This window comes from Muntiacus reevesi, chromosome 4 (assembly GCF_963930625.1).
Source record: "Muntiacus reevesi chromosome 4, mMunRee1.1, whole genome shotgun sequence".
NCBI classification, from domain to species: domain Eukaryota; kingdom Metazoa; phylum Chordata; class Mammalia; order Artiodactyla; family Cervidae; genus Muntiacus; species Muntiacus reevesi.
This window is the reverse complement of record NC_089252.1, coordinates 98,939,138-98,959,103: the sequence shown is the minus strand read 5'-3', so window position 1 is coordinate 98,959,103 and position 19,966 is coordinate 98,939,138. Positions and strand designations below refer to the sequence as shown.

Here is a 19,966-nt window from a genome sequence, read left to right as displayed (position 1 = left end):
GTATTCTCTGCCCTAATTTTTTGTGACTACAAAAAACACAATAAATTATGTTTGTATTTACTTTTCATTCCACACCTTTCTGCCTCATGTGTTTTCTCTTCAAAATTCATTTCTTTCAATAACAAATCTGCTCAAGAAGTGAAAAAAGGGTGGAGGGAGAATACTTTAGTGGTTTCTAGGAGCTAGAAGGAGCGGAGAATGGGTGGTGACCAACAGTGTGTACAGGGTCACTTTGTGGGGTGATGAAAATTTTCTGGAATTAGAAAGTGGTGATGGCTGCAAAGAACTTGGTGAATATACTAAAAACGGCAAGCTGTATACTTTAAAAGAGTTAATGCTATGGTACAGGAATTTTATCTCAATTTTAAAAATTTAATGAAAAAAATGGCAGCCTTTTCTGACTTTCACCATGGTCAGTACAAGAAATCCATGACGATAATTATAAAAATGACCACTCTTGGGAAAAGCTGAGGAAAAAAAATCCATATAATGTAAAGATCTATTGTTTTTAAAGCTTCAGCAAGTGTTTAAAGAGTGGGCAAACAAAATTACCAAATAGATTTTCTCAGGTCACTTGGACTCCTTTGTATCAAAAAATGGTCAACAGATATCTAGCAGGCTCACATAAAATCTGTTTGGAGACCTCTTGAGGTTAATAGCATGCAACATATTGCCACTGCTTCAGCCTGGCCAGGAATATTATTTATGCCACCCTTTCACAGCTGTACTGGTCTCCCATTAAACATTCAGAGTTTTCTTGTTAATAAATTGCATTACGATCTGGATGCATTGTCTGGATCAACTGCATTGTCCAAAATGCTCCCCCATTATTACAGAAAATGCAGAACATAATTAGCATTCCTCTTTGCAAGAGCCACAACTTCCAAAAATGGTGCCATATTATGAAGCCTTAATTAATAAACAAGAGTTGGGCCATGACCAGTTGCACTTATCTGAATTTTATATTGTGAAGAAAGGCCACTGTTCAAATTCCATTTACAAATATCTAAATTCAGGCTAGCCTACATGAAGACAATCTAAACAGTAAGCTTGCGGATTCTATGCTGCTAATAGCATTGTGCTGGTACACCAACAATAGCAAACTATTAACTGCTGGGACATAAACCATCCTGAGAAATGCTCAGGGTGGGATGACGATAACATTGTATTTCAGCTGTACTGTACGGTGCAATTTTTCTATTTGTTCATATGCATTTCCCATTTAATGGATGAAGGAACCACAGTGGCTTTTCATATCACTGTGAAGCCCTAAATGTGACAAAAGGGAAAAAAAATGTGAGCTGGAAAAAAAATCTAAGTATGTGGTGGTGCCAAGTAGGAGCAGGGGTACATCATGATGGAGTGTAAGTACACAGTTTCTCTCTGCATCTGCAGCTGCTTGTTATTGATTTTCCCCTAACCTAACCCCAAAGGAGAGTCATTTATGTAAGTCATGAGCATTGAACTAATATTTGGGACCATAATATTGAGTAGTCCAGTTTATGAGCCTCAACTAAAGGAGTATTTGCATTAAACTGTACTCCCCTTATTAAAATCTATCAACTCTGCCATCTGGAGAATTAGATGGCACCTGTTACACTCAGCTGCAAGTTCTCTGCGCACTGAGATGACCACAGTCAGAGGGCAGCAAGGAGCCAGACCCAGAGCAGAGAGGAGAGGGAGGGGGAGGGCATGGAACGTGTGTCGAAAAGCAGACCGCATTAAAGACCGCCAGTGCTTAAATCTGAAGAGTCCTAAGCCTACTGCAAATACAGAGCTGTGTGAACATGACAATTCTTTCAACAAAGTCCGTAGTATGGCTTCCCGGGGCGCTGTGAAAACTGGGTGGTGAGACGGTGTTACAGTTCAGCGAAGAGAGACTGGCCCAGTGACGGACTGTGGAGTCCACAGGAAGCCTGGGAAACGGTCCCTGCCTCTGCAGAATCAGCTAGAGCTCATGGAGCCCGAGCCTGGGGGCTTTCAGCAGCCTGAACAAGCTGTCTTAGATCACTGCCCTTTCCATCAGCTCCAGGGCACCAGGCAATGGCTCAGAGTCCTATCAGTCTTGGCAGGACTTGTTTGCCGTGACCACAAAGATGGCATTTGTATCAGTAATAGGCTGAAAGAAGCCACTTTCATGCATGTGAAGAACTCTCCCTGAGACACTGGTTTAAGTCCTAGGTCTCTACCACCTAGCCATGTGATCCCGGGAAAAACTGATTTGCTCATCTTTCAATCAGAGGGTGGAGTCAGATAATATATATCTGTAAAGTGAATGAATAAGGGAATAAAACCCCAAACTGAGTTTTTCCACCTCAGTACCACTGATATTTAGGGTCAGATCATTGTTTGTTGTGGAGTCTGAATAGGGGAAAAGAATATTCCCTTCTACTATTCTTGGTTCTGCTGCTGGTCTAAGAAATAAACTGACATAAAACACACTAACAGTAGAGAAAAAAAAAACTATTTTAATTACATATATACCTACAGAAGCCCCACAAAGGTGTAAGACTCAGAAGGCCAGGTGGAAGTCATAAACATGATGAAAAGACAGCCCTCAGAATAGGAGAAAATATTTGCAAAATGAAGCAACTGACAATTAATCTCAAAAATATATAAATAGCTCATACAGCTCAAAATAAAAAAATAATAATAACAAACAACCCAATCAAAAAATGGGCAAAAGACTTAAGAAGACATTTCTCCAAAGAAGACATACAGATGGCCAAGAGGCACATGAAAAGATACCCAACATTACCACTCTTTACAACCCCATGGACTGTACAAGAGTGCAAGAGGGTCTCCTTTCTCCACACCCTCTCCAGCATTTATTGTTTGTCGATTTTTAAATTATAGTAATTCTGACCACTATTGGTGGGAAGTTTAAATTAATGCAGCTTCTATGGAGAACAGTATGGAGGTTCCAGAAAAAAACTAAAGCTGGAACTACCATATGACCCAGCAATCCCACTCCTGGGCATATATTCAGAGAAAATCATAGTTCAAAAAGACACACCCCCCCAAAGTTCCCTGCAGCATTATTTAAATAGCCAGGACATGTAAGCATCATAAATGTCCACTAGTGGAGGAATGGATAAAGAAGATGTGTTAATATATATACAATGGAATATTATTGATCCAGAAAAAAGGAACAAAATTGGATCATCTTTAGAGATGTGAATGAACCTGGAGACTATTGTACACAGTGAACTAAGTCAGAAAGAGAAAAACAAATATAAGTGGAACACATATAAGTGGAAATTAGAAAAATGGTATAGATGACACATACAACTAACTAACATAAGTGGAAATTAGAAAAATGGCGTAGAGGATCTTATTGACAAAACAGAAATAGAGACAAAGGTGTAAAGAACAAATATGGATACCAAGGGGGAGAGGGCAGGGGGATGGGTTATACTGGGAGACTGGGATTGACATATATAAAGTACTATGGGTGAAATAGATAACTGATGAGAACCTATTGTATAGCTCAGGGAACTTGACTCAGTGCTCTATGGGTACCTAAATGGGAAAGAAATCCAAAAAAGAGGAGATATATATATAGGCTTCCCTACTGTCTCAGCAGTAAAGCATCTATTTGTAATGCAGGATACGTGGGTCTGATCCCTGGGTCAAGAAGATCCCCTGGAGAAGGGAAATGGCAACCCATTCAAGTATTCTTGCCTGGAAAATTCCACAGATAGCGGAGCCTGACCGGCTACAGTCCATAGGGTTACAAAAGAGTTGTATACAATTTCACAACTAAACAACAATATAGCTAATTCACTTTGCTATGCAGAAGAAACTATCACAACATTGTAAAGCAACTACACTCCAATAAGAATTAATTCTTAAAGAAAAAGCCAGATGATCAAGGCTTATCTGCATGGGGTTGGTTCCAGGACCCCTGCCTATACCAACATCTGCAGATGCTCAAGTCCCTTATAGTTGGCCCTCCATATTGGTGGATGCAGAACCTGTGAATACAGAGGGCCAGGGAGCTAAGGAAAAGGGAGCTAAGGAAAGGAAAGGGGTCTGGGACTTTGAAAAAGGAAAACAATCACGAGAAAATGAGAGGAGATGTTTGGTGAACAAAGGTGGGGGGTAGTGCTCAGTCGTGTTCTGTCTGACTCTTTTTGACCCCATGGACTGTAGCCTGCCAGGCTCCTCTGTCCATGGGATTTCCCAGGCAAGAATACTGGAACGGGTTGCCATTTCTTACTCCAGGGGATTTTCCCCACTCAGGGATTGAAACTAAGTCTCTTGAATCTCTTTGCATTGGCAGGCGGATTCCTTACAACTGCTCCACCTGGGAAGCTGGAACAAAGGTACAGGCCGTTTCTAATTCCCTTTACAAAAGCAAAACTTCTCCTGTTCTCAGAACTTCTCCTGTGTTTGCACTTTCTCAAAATAACTGTATAGGAATAATCCTTATTCATGAGTGGCACACTTGACATATTCTGCTATCCTTTAGGTATTTTCAGCATCCCTGCCTCTGCAAACTAGATGGCAGTAACATACCCTCTCTCAGTTATGACAACAAAATAAGTCTCCAGACATTGCCAAATGTCTCTCAGGGACAAAACTGCTTTTGGTTGAGCATCACCTCTAACTAACAAATTTAGGTTCCAGAAGATAAATTCAAGCACCATGAAAATACAATAACCTCTAACTTGTAAGAAAACTTACACTGACATCTTCAACATCACTGGTAGTTCATAGTGACAAAATTTTTACTGAGCACTTATTATGCACCAAGTAGAAAGATGAATGGGAAGATACTGCCTCTGCCCCTGAGGACGTCATAGACTCAGTGAAAGTGGCATTTTTACAGTGCTCCGTCTCAGAGAAGGTCAATGCTCAGCTAGTCATCGTTTCAAGCACAAGAATATCCTTCTATGTGACCAGACAGGGAAAGAAGTCAGAGCACACCTCTTTGCTGTTAAAAGATTAGCCTGTATATCAGAGTTGCTGTCATTTGCTAAGGTGACTGGTCATTTCGACTCATTTTAGATGGTTGCTGCAGTTTGTTTTTTGGTAGGTGGGGGAGCCTCAGACTGAAAGAGTTATCTCAGGAGGTTGTTTAGCTGAGCATAAGCCAAGATAGAGAGCTAGGGGATGAGACTGCCACTTACTTGCTGTGTGGCCCTTGGCAATGCATTAACCCCTCCAATCCTCAAGTCCTTTGCTATGAAAGGGAGATAATCACTATAAAGTGGCTAGCACAACGCCTGCCACAAAGCAAAACTTGGGCAAACAAGAGCTGTTATCACTGCTGTGGGTATTGTGACTTCTTTATTTTATGATGGACAGATTGTCCGTCTTTTGTGTGCTAAAATACACATAACATAGAATTTACCATGTTAAGCCTTTGAAGTGCAGTGCAGCTCCATTTAAGTACATTCACACCTCGGCACAAACATCACCACCATCCATCTCAGAATATTTTCCATCTTCCCAAACTGAAACTCAGCCTGCTTCTCTTCCCCCGAGAGTGTTTGCTTAAACAAGATCTTATCCAGAAAAACACCTTTGAGGAAATGAAGTCCAGGCTTTTGTTTGACAAAGCCTCTCTCTTTCACTAACCTGTAGTCAAGTTCCTCTAATCTCTCTAGGTCTTGACCTTGTCTGGGTCTGGTGGCTCCATTGTAGCAAGAATGTTTCTGATCAGTTTAGCAAAAAAACAAAAGGACAAAAACAAAAACAAAAAACCCACTCTATACCTAATCACCCTCAATATCTGATCAAATTCCCATCCCCCACGCTTGGTATTAGATCACTTTGGCTGGCCTTCAGCAAGAATCTGTCCATCAGTTTCCCCTTAAAAGTTCCCATTCACTAACCCCTATTCTGCCCCTTGACTCTAAATCCTCACTAGTCCATGTTTCATTTGGAATTGAACCTAGTTCTATACTGAGATTTCTTTCCCTCATTGCAATAGCTCCAGAACAAAAATTGTTTCTACTTTTTTAGCTACTATCAGGCTCCAGTTGTAACACACATGAAACTAAAGGCAATTCCCACAGTACCCTGGAAACCAGAAACAGCATTTACATTGGCCATTAGGGGTTATGTTGATGAACTTAGTATCTGTCACCCATCTCCTATCAGTAACATGTAAGTGATTCATCTATCTTCAGACAATAAACAGAGGATTGAAAACTTGAGCACAAAGGTTCCTGTCCATCATATTTACCATCACAAAAGCACACACTGGGGAGAATGCTCCAAATCTATTCTACCCCAACCTTGAGTCACTGGAAGGGAGTGCAAACCTGAGGTCATACTTTATTTCCCAAGTACATTCCGACATTAGGAATAAACTTCAGAAAATGGAAATGGAACCACACACCACTACCTCTCACCTGTCGGGTGTTTAATAACTGAGATACAGAGGAGGAAAAACCAGAGAATGAAAAGACCTGGAGGCAAGCCCCCCGATAGGCTGCTGCCCTCCAGTGTCAGCTGGTCAGCATGAAGAGTCTGGGCTCACTAGCCCAGGGAGACTCTCAACTGTGTCTAGTTTCACTTATTCATAGAATATGGTATGCACGGGTCTAGCACCCAGCACTTGCAACCAGAGTTCCTCCTTGTGGAACTGCTGCATGAACAAGTCCCCTTGGCAACCGTGTGCAAGGAGGCTGTACTCAACACCTCACTTGAAGATGGGGGCAGTGTGCCGTGTGCTGAGACTCTGAGTCTGCCACAGGAACACTCCACTCCCTCCCCCACCGCTGCCGGGGTCCCTGTGAAGAGCCCCGCCCGTGGGCCTGTCAGGGAGCCTGTGCTCTGTGGTGGGAGCTCACATCTCTCCATCCTTTGATAAATGAATAAAGATTTTATTGCTTCTGAACAACAATAACAAAAGCACTCACTGGACTCCCCACTTCAGTTAAGAATGGAGCATCTAATCAATTACTGGGGCCAGGATAAGTGTCCCCAAAATGTGACTCAATGGTATATTATTTTGAATTAAAGTTCCTTAAGAAACAGCTAATGCAAGAGGGACACTCTGACCTCCTGTGTGTCTCCCTGAAAATGGAAAATAAATCTCCCCTGTGAAAGGTGCATCCCCTGGATCTAGACGTACAAGGAAGGACAGACACCCTTATCTCCAGAGACAGGGAATTCAGGCCAAGAAGCCTGGATCACAAAACTTGTTACCCCTTTAACTGACTGCCCCAAGGTCAAACTTGGTTCAGATTTTCAATAATTGAGCACCCGAAATCCACCTTTCTTTGTCCTAGAAATACCTCAGAAATTTATTGTTTCTTTGTCTAAAAGGTATAAAAGCTACCTGGTCTGGCCACGTCTTAAGTCCCACAAGATCTCGATATACATGAATTAAAATGTGTTTCTTCTTCTCCTGATTATCGGTCTTGTGACAATTTTATTGTTAACCTGGTCACAAGAACTCAAGAGTGGCAGATGGAGAAATTTTCCCCTCCTGGATACAGTATTATTCCAGAAGGAACTCTGTGAGCATATTTGTTTGGTGGTCTGTAATTGGTGGGAAAAGACTACTCATTGGGTCTCAACTATGAAAGGCACTTACTTTTCCATAGAAAGTAAATGAACCTCCTTTATCAAGAATCCACGTGCTTCTGTGGAGGATTGTAGAGGGGGAAGCTTCTGGTATGTAGCCAGGTTCACAAAATATCTAAAGAGTCCCTAATTTCACCTCAAACCTCTGCTTTAGCACCTACTGTGTTGTGTCAAGTTATTTTCTATCCACTGTCATTTCTGATCCTATCGCAACTGAATTTAAGGCATTTGTAGACAGGAACCCTATATGAGCTGTCAGCACCTTGCCTGATCTTCCAGCAAGTGGTCAGGCAGAAGAATGCAGCTAAGGATGCCCTGAGGCAGACTGTCGAGAAAACTGGCCAATGAGATGAATGTCTGTGCTCCACGGTTGAAGCCAAATCCACTGCACTGCCAGTGGGACCTCCCAAGACAGTCTCCCCTTGGACTCAGCGGATAGCATAGGTGGTACATCTCTCACCATCTGTCCAGGCATTTTGACCTTGTAACATCCCCCAGGCACTTCAGTCTGGTGACAGCTCTGTGACTTCTACCTATGCATTACTTTGTCTCCATGTCCTTTCCTCCTTCCCCTCTTATCCATGTATTAGGATGTTGCCAAAATGTTACTTCCTTTGAGATTTCTATTCTATACCCCCCAGAAGTGGAGATGGCTGTTTAGAAACAGAAACAAAAAAAAAATGAAATCTCCAAACTGAATCTGTTTAGTCACTCAGTCGTGTCTGACTCTTTGTGTCCCCAGGGACTGTAGACCCCTAAGCTCCTCTGTCCACGGGAATTCTCCAGGCAAGTGGATAGTCATTTCCTCCTCCAGGGGATCTTTCTGATCCAGGGACTGAATCCAGGTCTTCCACACTGCAGGCAGATTCTTTACCATCTGAGCCACCAGGGAAGCCAAATCAAACCTGCACTTTGATTTATCTCAAAAGATGTGGTGTGATGTATGGTGTAATGTATGGCAGCTTTTTCCAAGTCTTAACCATACATCACAGTGACCTGGGGAATTGCTTCATATATGGATTCCCAGGCCCCACCCTGAGACATTAGGCCACAAGCTTGTGGCCAAAAAGGTGTTTTGTTTTAAAGCTTCCCAAGATATTCTGCTATTCAAAAGTACTAGAAACAATAGGAAGGCATGCTAGCTATGTGACTTCAGCAAGTCGCTTTGCTTCTCTGCGCCTGCTTTTTCATTTGTAAAATTGGGGATAAGAATGCCCATCTCGCAAGGTTTGGCATCTCACAAGGATGGCATCGCCAACTCAATGGACATGAGTTTGAGCAAGCTCCCGGAGTTGGTGATGGACAGGGAAGCCTCGCGTGCTGCAGTCCATGGGGTCGCAAAGAGTCGGACTCGACTGAGCGACTGAACTGACTGAACTGAACACGGCTGGAGTGCAAAATCCTTCACTGATGCCTCAGCAAGTGGAGCTATGATGATGGTTACTATGGATGTCCTTAAAAAGCTGCTCTCAACGTCTCAAAACCAATAGACCAGTTTGCCAAACCTTCCTCTATTAGAGAACAATTCACCAAAGAGGAAGAGGGATTCAAACCAGGATGACAGCTTGGAAAAAATCACAAAGGAGGTTTAGAAGAAGCCCATATAGAAAGCAGGACATTAGCAAGAAATTAGGTTTTTTGAAGGCCCATATTCTTCATTCCCATTGCCATTTTTCCTGATTAAAATGTTCCCACAGAAGCTGAAACCACTAACGGAAGTCCATCAAATGATAGCTGTTGCAGAGAGCTACCCACTCAGTTAAATTGGTCAGGCTTGTGTCTCTCATAGGCTTCTGTGTCTCTCATAGGCTAATGCTTTAACACTTCAATACCTATAATAAAGTATATGCACCACAAGAAAAATGTGTTTTGTGACCAGCAGGCTATAACACAGTGTTCTGCTTATAGGAGCCATGGGTTTAATTGTATCCTAAGGTAATGATGAGTCACCACTCTGACTTTTAGCTAAGGAAGCCAAACAATGACTCTAAACTTCAGTTCAGAGTGCTCCTGAGTCTTAGAAAAAATGCCTGAATAGAAACTGTTCTGTATCACTTAAGGCTGTCAAACAGTAGGCTACCACGACAGCCATGCTGAGTAATTCCCCTTAAAGAGGTGGTGGTAGTGAACTAGGAGCCCATTCCACAGCTCAGAGCTAGAGGGGAGAAAAAACGCTGCACAGAAGTAAAAGAAGGTTGTCACCTACCATATCCACCCTCTCAGATGTCCTCCCCGGAGGCTAAACTGGGAGACAAATGAGACACCAGGCTTGGTGTCTCCTATTTAGAAGGGCTAACCCTTAGAGGGCTCATCCTGGATCCCTCCAGGATAGAAGGGAAGGGGGAAGGGCACAAATTTAAAAAGAATGACATAGCCATAGGAAATGACAAAACCTGGTTAGAACCACCTAGTCCAAGATAGCAGAAGATTTGATTTCCAGTAGACCTTGAATCTCACTATATACGTTCATTCTAATACATTAGCATGCTAAGTGACACACCCACCAGCACCATGCCAGTCTTGAGGCCCTCCCATCAAAGATCAAGATGTTAGCAATGGCCCAATTCCTGGAAATCTCTGCCCTTTCCTCTAAATAGTTGGATTAATCCTCCCACTCATTAGCCTATGAAATTATCTAGTCAATAAAAACTAATCATGCCATATTTTGGGGCCCCTCGCTTCTGAGATGTCCCACTCTGTTTTCTACAGAGCATGTTTCTTTCTAAATAAATCCACTTATCTATCACTTTGTCTCTCACTGAATGCTTTCTGTGAGGAGACATCAAGAACTTAAGCTTCATTAAGCCCCAAAGCCAGGTATGTGATTTCAGTTAAAAGACTGTGGATTTCAGTCCCAATCTGGGTTTAGCTTGAGTTTGAGATCCAACCCATGGGTTCAAGTCCCTCTCTGAGTTGCACACAGTTTTCACTCCAGCCAGAGCCAGCAGAACAGAGGTCAAGGCACTGGAGCCTTAGGATTACAAACACTGGCTTTGGAGGCCATGCATCCAGAATCAGAATCAAAATTCACTCATGTAGGTGAGTTACCAGCTCAGGTCACATTTTTTTTTAGTTTCTGTGTTTCTGTCTCTATTTAAAAAACGGAAATTAAAAAAAAAAAAAATGCAGCTTCTAAGGTAAGGGTGCAAATTGAATTTTATGGAAAGTACTTAACATGTACTCAATAAAAAGCAGTTGCTACCATTATTATTATTATTATTATTATTATCGAGGGACTATCATTAAATCTGGGGTTCTATGCAGGTTAGCCAAGAGACATAAAGCTTTTGTTGTGTGGAAAGCACTGTGTTAGGTCCTGGGACATAGGAACAAACAGGACAGACACAATCGCTGTTTTATGATGCTTATAGTGTGTGTGTGTGTGTGTGTGTGTGTGTGTGTGTGTGTTGGTCTGCACATTGTTTATAAACAAAACAAGACCAAACTGATAGCAAACATTTCAAAAATGGGTGGCTTCATACAAAAGTCCAGATTTCTGGCTTCCTTTTGAAAACACCTGAAAATCTGACAGGAAGTGAGATCTCTCTCCACGGGGCAACCTGCTCCTCCAGATCCCTCACAAATCGCAAAACACAGCGCCAGTCTTCTGCCTGAGATGGGCTGCTGGCTTCTCTAATTAAGAGAAAACTCTCTCGGGCTACATGTGATGGAGGGCCCCGGGGCATTTTGAGAGACGAGGAAGCTGAGGACACAGACCCAGAGGACCAGAACTGAAACATGGGGAGAGAGAGGAGAGCTGGCACCCGCCTTCTGTCAACGGGTTTATTTGTCTCTCATCTCAGCTCGCTTTGTGTGGCTGGACACAGAAAACCCTGGAGGGGAATTCTGATTCCAGCTTGCTCTTTGCACAGCTAATTATTTGGGGCTCCCAGAAGGTTGAAGAGAACAATGACTCTCCCAGCAGTTACAGTTGGACTAGCTTAGTTCCTTTTCTTTGCCACAGGGGGAGGGGGAGCTATTTGTTTTGGTCTTAAACCAAATCTGCCCAAGACACAGACAGATGTTCTGACCTGAGACCAGGAAAGCTGCTATTTCAATGCCTAGCAAAATTCTCCTATTTTGTCTTTCTAGTCGGTCTGCATATCCATAATATGCATTTTCCTTGTTTAAACTGTTTACTTCTCTCCTGTGCAAATAGAAAGCAATGCTCAGAAATAAAAAATACTATATGCCCAAGAATTATATCCCTCCTCCCAAGTGAGATATTTCATGTTTTCTAGGAAGACAGCATAAAAACAAGCAGGGGGAGTTAATTAGGATGGAACAGTGAAACAACGAAAGCTCATTTGTACACAGCCTGCTAATAATTATCTGCAACTTCATTCTAATAGGAAATGAGTGACAAGTCCCTTAAAAACCAAGAAACAGGAAATGAAAATACATGCTCCATAGTTGTGAACACTATAAGAGAGTGGAACGATCTTCCAGCAACTCCAGAGAGACTGTTCCTACATCTTACCAAAGCTATTAACATCAGTGGTGTCCCCTCATTTAAACAAAATGAGCAGATTCAGTTTGCTGCTATTAGCTGTTTCTAGCCTTTCTGCATCTAAAGGCATTTTCAATCTTGGCTGTTCTGTGAGGCTGCCAGGGTTAATTCCATGACAGGCAGCCTGGACCTAAGTTTTAGCTTTCCCCGAAATGGTAAGATTCCCCACCCCCATCAGGTAACCTGAAGCCAGCCAATCGATATGCGCCCAGTAAGAGACAAAGGGGAAAGCTGAAAAGCCCGCGAAAGCCCAGGTTTGAGAAAGCCCGCGAAAGCCCAGGTTTGAAAAAGCCCGCGAAAGTCTGTACCAATAGAATTGCTTTGTAAACATGTAACCAATCCGCTTAAGCCAGCTACTAATTGATTATGCATGTCTTATAAATTTCTGTAACAGCTTGGGCTCAGGGCTTTTCTGACCCTGCACCACTGTGATGGCAGAGGCAGAAGGCCCTGGCTCGAGTCAGTAATAAACTTCCCTTCTTTTGCGAGTTGCATTGCCTTGGAAGCCTTCTCTCTTCCCGCTCGGGGATTCGGACATCGGGCATAACATTTGGGGGCTCGTCCGGGATCCCTTGACCGGGAGAAGAGAACGCTTCCAGGACAAAGGGGGAAGGATAAATAATAACACCGGTGCTCAGGAGGGACCACAGTAAATTCAGGGCCCTGTTGGGGAGCAGGAGGGTGCGTATCTGGCACAGAAGGAAGGCTTTCTGTAAAGGGGGATTAGCCGGCGTAAGACCAAGGCCAGCGGACGCGCTGGGAGGCAGCCGACTCTGCAGGGAAGGCTTTCTAGAAAGGGGGGGACCAGCCGGCGTAAGGCCAAGGCCAGCGGACGCGCTGGGAGGCAGCCGACTCCGCGGGGAAGAAAGTTCCTCTCCCGACCCCGAGTCTGGTGAACAGCGGACGCCATTCGGTAAGGTGAAATTCAGGGGGCCCGAAAATCCAGTGCTGTGTCGTCGGCCAACGTTCGTTTGTCCGTGTGTTTGTCTTCGGCTCTCCGTGTTTTTGTGTGTGCCAGCATTGTCTCTATTCTCGTTCTCTTCTGGGGTATCGTTCTTTTCTCTTCTGACTTATTCTCCTTCTCTTCTTCTCCGATCTCCCCTCCACTCCTTTTCTTTTCGGGAGTTTCAGTGAACAGGCGAACGGTTGTGGGGCAATTGATGAATCCTGGCCAGGGCTACACTCTGGCGGACTCTGAAGGCCCTACAATAAGTGAGCCTCAGTAACTAGAGCCCGACTGGGTGAAACTCTCCTTTAACATCCCTAACTGAGGACGTGGCCTAAAATTCTTCTTGTGGGCACGGGTCAGGCACTTAAAGGCCATTAGGGCGCCTGCCACTTGAAGACTCCCGTGAGAGGATAAGGGGGTCACGGAACGGGCTAGAAACCCCTAGGGTGCCCGCCCCCAGCAAGAAAACTTCCGTGCAACGACGTAGGCACATAAACAGTTCCAAAAGCATACCATAAGCCCAACCTCTTGGCCGCCACCACTCCCGGTAGGATTTTTGGTGGTCGTTCTCAGTGACTTTCTCTCTCTTTCTTCCTTACCATTTATTTTAACCATGGGTCAGAGAGAATCTACCCCACTTTCTCTCATGACTGACCATTTTTCGGATGTCAGGGCCAGGGCCCATAACTTGTCTTTGCTAGTCAAGAAAAGTAAATTAATAACTTTTTGTTCTGCAGAGTGGCCTGCCTTTCGGGTAGGATGGCCTCCGGAAGGCACCTTTCAACCGTCCATCATACAGGCTGTGAAGGAGAAGATTATGGCTCCTGATCCCTGGGGCCATCCGAATCAGGCCCCCTATGTCATGGTCTGGCAGGATTTAGTGGAAAATCCACCTAAATGGTTAAAACCTTTTGTTTATACACTTCCTAGTTCCTCCAATTCACAGGTCCTGGTGATGGAGATTCCCCCGGAGGAAACCAAAAAGAAAGAAGACCCAAAACCAGTCCTTCAGGAATCATCTTATCCAAACCTGATAGATCTTGAAACGGAGATAAGGCCTCCGCCATATGTGCCCTCCTCGCAACCCCCTCCGAGGAGAGAAGCTCCCACGGGTGAACCGAGAGGTTTAAAAGGGCCAACGGGAACTGACCATGAGGGGGGACCGGCACTGGGGACCCGGGGGAGAACTAGGGGAGATAGGGGTGGGCAAGACCCTGGGGACCCAGAGTTACCTTCATCCACTGTTCAGGCGCTCCCCGTCCGAGTGGGACCAGCTAACCCGGACGGAGAGCGAACCTATCAGTACTGGCCCTTTTCCACGAGTGACCTGTACAATTGGAGAACCCAGAACCCTCCTTTCTCAGAGAAACCCCAAGGCCTCATTGACCTCTTAGATTCCATTTTGTTCACTCATAACCCCACCTAGGACGATTGTCAGCAGCTGTTGCAGGTGCTCTTCACCACGGAAGAACGGGAGCGAATCCTGGCAGAGGCACGGAAACGGGTCCCGGGGGCCGACGGGAGACCAACCGCCCAGCCTCATCTCGTGGACGAGGGGTTTCCTCTGTTGCGGCCTAACTGGGATTTTGAGCGGGTGGAAGGTAGGGAGCATCTCCGAGTGTACCGCCAGACTCTAATGGCTGGCCTGCGGGCTGCAGCAAGAAAGCCGACGAATCTGGCAAAGGTAAATCTAGTAAGGCAAGAGCCCACTGAGAGCCCAGCAGCCTTCCTAGAGAGGCTGATGGAAGCTTTCAGGCAATATACACCTATGGACCCCCAGGCTGAGGAGTCACGTGCTGCAGTTCTGTTAGCGTTTGTAAATCAGGCAGCCCCAGATATTAGGAAGAAATTACAAAAGGTCGAGGGATTGGGAGAACAGACAATACAGGATTTACTGAAAGTAGCTGAAAAGGTATTTAATAATAGGGAGACCCCAGAAGAAAGGGAAGAACGAATTCGACGGGAGGAAAGGGAATTAGCTGAGAAGATCAAGAAAGAAGATAGAGAACATAGGGCGAGAGAAAACCGGAAGAACCAGAGGGAGCTAGCCCAGATCCTTTTTGCTGGGATAAAGGCCGGAACAGAATTGAGGGAACCTCGAGACCCCCGGATGGGAGAAAAAGAAAAACCAAAAAGGCAGGCCCTAAAGAAGGATCAGTGCGCCTACTGCAAAGAACAGGGGCACTGGAAAAACGAGTGCCTTAAGAGGGACTCAAAGAGAGGAATGACCCAGAGAGAGAAAATTTCCCCTGGAACTCGAGTTCTATATGCGGGGGAAGACAGTGACTAGGGGAGTCAAGACTCGGCACCCCTCCCCGAGTCCTGGGTAACCATACATGTGGAGGGGAAACCCGTTGGCTTCATGGTAGATACTGGCGCCCAACACTCTGTTTTAAATAAAAAACTGGGACCAATGTCTAAAAAAACCAGCTTAGTGCAAGGAGCCACGGGGACAAAAAGATATTGTTGGACCACAGAACGGAAAGTAAACCTGGGGACCCACCAGGTGTCCCATTCGTTTTTGGTGATACCAGAATGCCCAGCCCCTCTACTTGGATGGGACTTGTTGACTAAAGTTAATGCTCAGATCCATTTTGACCCTGGGGGAATGTCAGTCACGGATGGACTTGGACAACCGATACATGTCTTATCCCTAGCCTTAAGAGATGAATACAGACTTTTTGTGCCTAAGCCCTCAGAGACCATAGCACTAGATGTACAACCGTGGGTCCATAAATACCCATTGGCCTGGGCAGAAACGGCAGGGATGGGACTAGCCAAACAGAGACATCCGGTCGTCATCGAGCTAAAGGCAGAGGCAGTTCCTATGAGGGTGAAACAGTACCCCATGAGCCAGGAAGCTCGGCGGGGGATCACTCCCCACATTCGACGTCTCATGGATGCCGGAATTCTCAGGCGATGCCAATCCCCTTGGAACACCCCCTTACTGCCGGTGAAGAAGCCAGGGGGGACAGATTACAGACTTGTCCAAGACCTGCGAGAAGTCAACAAGCGGGTGAGTGACATACACCCCACTGTCCCTAACCCATATACCCTCCTGAGCAGTTTACTGCCTGAGTACACTTGGTACACTGTGTTGGACTTGAAGGATGCCTTTTTCAGCCTACCCCTGGCGGCCCAGAGCCAGGAGATATTTGCCTTTGAGTGGACTGAGGGGGAGGGCCAACCGGTAGTACAATTAACTTGGACCCGTCTCCCACAGGGGTTCAAGAACTCCCCTACCTTGTTTAATGAGGCTCTGAGTGAGGACCTCTGCGAATATCGGGCTTGCCACCCAGAGGTCATTCTGTTACAATATGTAGATGACCTCATGTTGGCTGGAACCACAGAGGAGGCATGCAGCCGTGCCACCGGGGACCTCTTACAGACCCTAGGCATCTTGGGGTATCGTGCTAGCGCAAAGAAGGCACAAATAGCCCGGCAAGAGGTCACCTATTTGAGGTATAAGATCCGGCAGGGACAAAGGTGGCTAACTCAGGCCATGAAAGAAACAATATTGCAGATACCAGAGCCCAAAACCCCTCGCCAGGTGAGAGAGTTTCTGGGGACTGTTGGATATTTCAGACTGTGGATTATGGGGTTTACTGAGAAGGCCCGGCCCTTGTATGAGGGAAGTAAAGAGACCCCAAACTGGACTTGGACTGAGCCAATGAAAAAGGCTTTCCAGACGCTTAGACAGGCCCTACTAGAAGCCCCAGCCCTTGCCCTGCCTAACCCAAATAAGCCATTCCAGCTGTTTGTAGATAAAAAGCAAGGAATAGGAAAGGGGGTCTTGACGCAACAATGGGGACCATGGAAGCGGCCGGTAGCATACCTTTCGAAGCGATTAGACCCGGTGGCCGCTGGATGGCCCCCTTGCCTTCGCATCATTGCAGCTACAGCCCTCCTCGTCCGCGACGCTGACAAGTTGACGTATGGACAGCAACTCTTGGTGTACACCCCCCACGCCATTGAAGGGGTTTTAAAGCAGCCGCCGGGTAAGTGGATCTCCAATGCCCGCTTGACACACTACCAGGCCTTGCTGCTCGATGCCCCACGGGTGCGTTTTCAGACCCCTTGCTTCCTAAATCCGGCCACGCTCCTACCTAACCCAGAGAAGGACTGCCCTCTCCATGACTGCAATGAGATACTGGCTGAGGCCCTGGCGGCACGAAAAGACTTAACTGATGTTCCCTTAAGCAACAGTGAGCTAGTATGGTTCACCGATGGGAGCAGCTATGTAAAAGATGGGCAAAGAAAGGCGGGAGCCGCCATAGTTGATGATTCAGGGCAGACGATATGGGCTGAGACACTTCCCCCAAACACTTCTGCGCAAAAAGCAGAATTGATTGCCCTAATACAGGCTCTAGAGCAAGCCAAAGGGAAGAGAGTCACCATTTATACTGACAGCCGATATGCTTTCAGCACTGCCCATATTCAAGGTCCCATATACCAAGAAAGGGGATTTCGGACAGCTGAGGGAAAAGAGGTCAAAAATCTGCCCGAGATTCGCAGGCTCCTGGAGGCTGTCCAACTGCCCCGGGCAGTAGCAATAGTACATGTCCCCAGTCACCAGAAAAGAGAAGACCTTAAGGCGCGGGGCAATTGTGCCGCTGATGCGGCCGCTCGAGAAGCGGCTAGCCGGGACTACGTCGCCCCCATATTAGCTGTGGGACTTCCACCTCCTGGTATGGGGACTCTGCCGCCAGTCCCCGACTATTCCCTCCCTGATCTCGCTTGGATCAACAAGGATGCCACCCTCCAGAAGGATGACCAAGATGGATGGTACCGGGACCAAAACAACAACCTGATATTGCCTGCCACCCTGGGTCGTCACCTGTGTGAACACCTGCACACAACTACACACTTGGGAGAAAAAAAGACCCTAACACTTCTCCAGACGGCCTGCCTGAGGTTCCCTCGACAAAATGCAGCTGTACGAGAGATAATTCAAGCCTGCGAAGCGTGCCAGCTGATGAGGGCAGAGAAGAAGCAGCACTCGGGAATGAGGTACCGGGAGGAAGAGCCAGGGCAACACTGGGAGATAGATTTCACTGAGGTAAGGCCAGGCAAGTACGGGTATCGCTATCTGTTGGTTCTGGTAGATACCTTCTCGGGGTGGGTAGAAGCTTTCCCCACTAAGGGAGAGACAGCAATAGTGGTTGCTAAGAAGATCTTAGAGGAGATAGTGCCTAGGTATGGGCTGCCAGTGACTATGGGCTCTGATAACGGACCTGCCTTTGTGAGCCAGATTGTACAAGGGCTGGCCCAAGCTCTGGGGACGAAATGGAAGTTACATTGCGAATATAATCCCCAGAGCTCAGGACAGGTTGAGAGAATGAATCGGACCCTAAAAGAAACTTTGACAAAGTTGGCAATAGAGACTGGCGGGGACTGGGTGACCCTCCTTCCCTTTGCACTCTTTCGGGTGCGTAACACCCCTTATAAGCTGAATCTTACTCCTTTTGAGATTTTATATGAAAGACCCCCTCCTGTGTATCCTATTTTCGAAGGAAAATGCCTGCCACCCCCTACTTTGGGACAATTCCAGCAAACTCTGATGGCATTAAGTAAGGTGCATAACCATGTTTGGAAATTGATTCGAGAGATACACGAGGGTCAAAACAGGAGGGCCCTTCCCTCACATAATATTGGCCCAGGTGATTGGGTTTGGGTAAAACGACACCAATCTAGAGTATTAGAACCTAGATGGAAAGGCCCTTATGTTGTTCTCCTTACCACTCCTACTGCTGTCAAGGTCGACGGAATTGGACCCTGGGTTCACTGCAATCACGTGCGGCAAGCCACGCCGGAAGAACAGGAAAAAGCACGAGCAGAATGGAAGGCGAGTCCTCACCCGTCAAATCCTTTGAAACTGAAACTCGCCTGCCGGGAGGCCTCCTAATTCTCCTGCTGATGGCAGCTCTCATCGACCCAGGAGCGACCAGTCATAACCCCCATCAACCTGCTAAGATCACCTGGAAACTCAACGACGGGCAAACTCATGAGCTGCTCAATGAGACATCAGGAATCCACCCTCTGAACACCTGGTGGCCGGACCTGAACTTCGACCTCTCAAGCCTCTTCGCAAAGCAGGACGGTCTCTATGATAAGTACTATAGGGATGGGATAAAAAACCATAGGTTGGGGTTCTGGGCTTGCCCGGGCTATGTAAAAAATAACTATGCCACCTGTGGTGGCATAGAAAGCTATTATTGCAGGAGCTGGAGTTGTGTGACCTCTTGTGATGGACCCCAGAGGTGGGATGTCGGAAACAGAGATCTAGTTAGCTTCACCTTCAAGGACCGTAGACACCATGGCCCTCAGGTACGAGTACAATTTAACCAGGAACGGGCGAAAAAAGAAAACCGCTGGACCTCAGGACTGACTTGGGGTTTTCAGCTTCATGTAAATTGGCCCGGCCCCTACCCAGGCGAGCTTTTGATCATTAAACAGGTTATTGAGCCAGTGCAGGTACATAGTTTAGGTCCCAATCTGATCAAAACGTTACAGGGGCACAAGGCGACCCCCAAGCCAACTACCTTCAGACCAAGCTCGCCGGGAACATTTAACATCTCCTCTACTCCGAGCCTTAGAGGCAAATTGACGGAGACCCCTGGCCCTCTGGCTGTTACCATTAGCTCAACAATTCAGGACCCCCTATGGGCCTTAGTGAATGCAGCCTTTACGGTCTTAAACCATACCAACCCTAATGCGACCCAGTCCTGTTGGCTTTGTTATAATCTTCACCCACCCTTTTATGAGGCTATAGGCCTCAATGTCTCTTACCACTTGTCTTCAGGCCAGAACCCGCCCCAATGCCGATGGGAAGAACGCAAGGTTGGCCTCACAATGAATGAAGTTTGGGGACAGGGACTCTGTTTGGACACAGTGCCACGTGATAAAACTCCCCTCTGTGCCCGGACTATCAGTAACCTACGCTTACATGGCAAAAATTGGAT

At 46.1% G+C, this 19,966-nt stretch overlaps 2 protein-coding genes across 5 annotated transcripts in view; one reads left to right on the top strand and one right to left on the bottom strand.

Annotated features, from left to right (window-relative positions):
* FHIT (fragile histidine triad diadenosine triphosphatase) overlaps positions 1-19,966 on the bottom strand; it is a 1,485,355-nt gene that overhangs the window by 972,198 nt on the left and 493,191 nt on the right. The window lies entirely within an intron of this gene.
* LOC136167464 (uncharacterized) lies at positions 6,548-18,890 on the top strand. The gene is made up of 5 exons (XM_065935026.1): positions 6,548-6,794; positions 14,438-14,605; positions 15,662-17,673; positions 17,770-18,014; positions 18,763-18,890. The coding sequence occupies exons 1-5, from the start codon at positions 6,548-6,550 to the stop codon at positions 18,875-18,877; spliced, it is 2,787 nt and encodes a 928-aa protein (XP_065791098.1). The 3' UTR covers positions 18,878-18,890.

Excerpts from the sequence above, each read along its gene's own strand:
- LOC136167464 (XM_065935026.1), top strand. The coding sequence starts at position 6,548 with ATGCACGGGTCTAGCACCCAGCACTTGCAACCAGAGTTCCTCCTTGTG. Across the intron at positions 6,795-14,437 it reads CAGGGAGCCTGTGCTCTGTG|GTCAGCAGCTGTTGCAGGTG; the intron begins GTGGGAGCTCAC and ends CCTAGGACGATT. Across the intron at positions 18,015-18,762 it reads AAGCAGCACTCGGGAATGAG|GTCGACGGAATTGGACCCTG; the intron begins GTACCGGGAGGA and ends ACTGCTGTCAAG.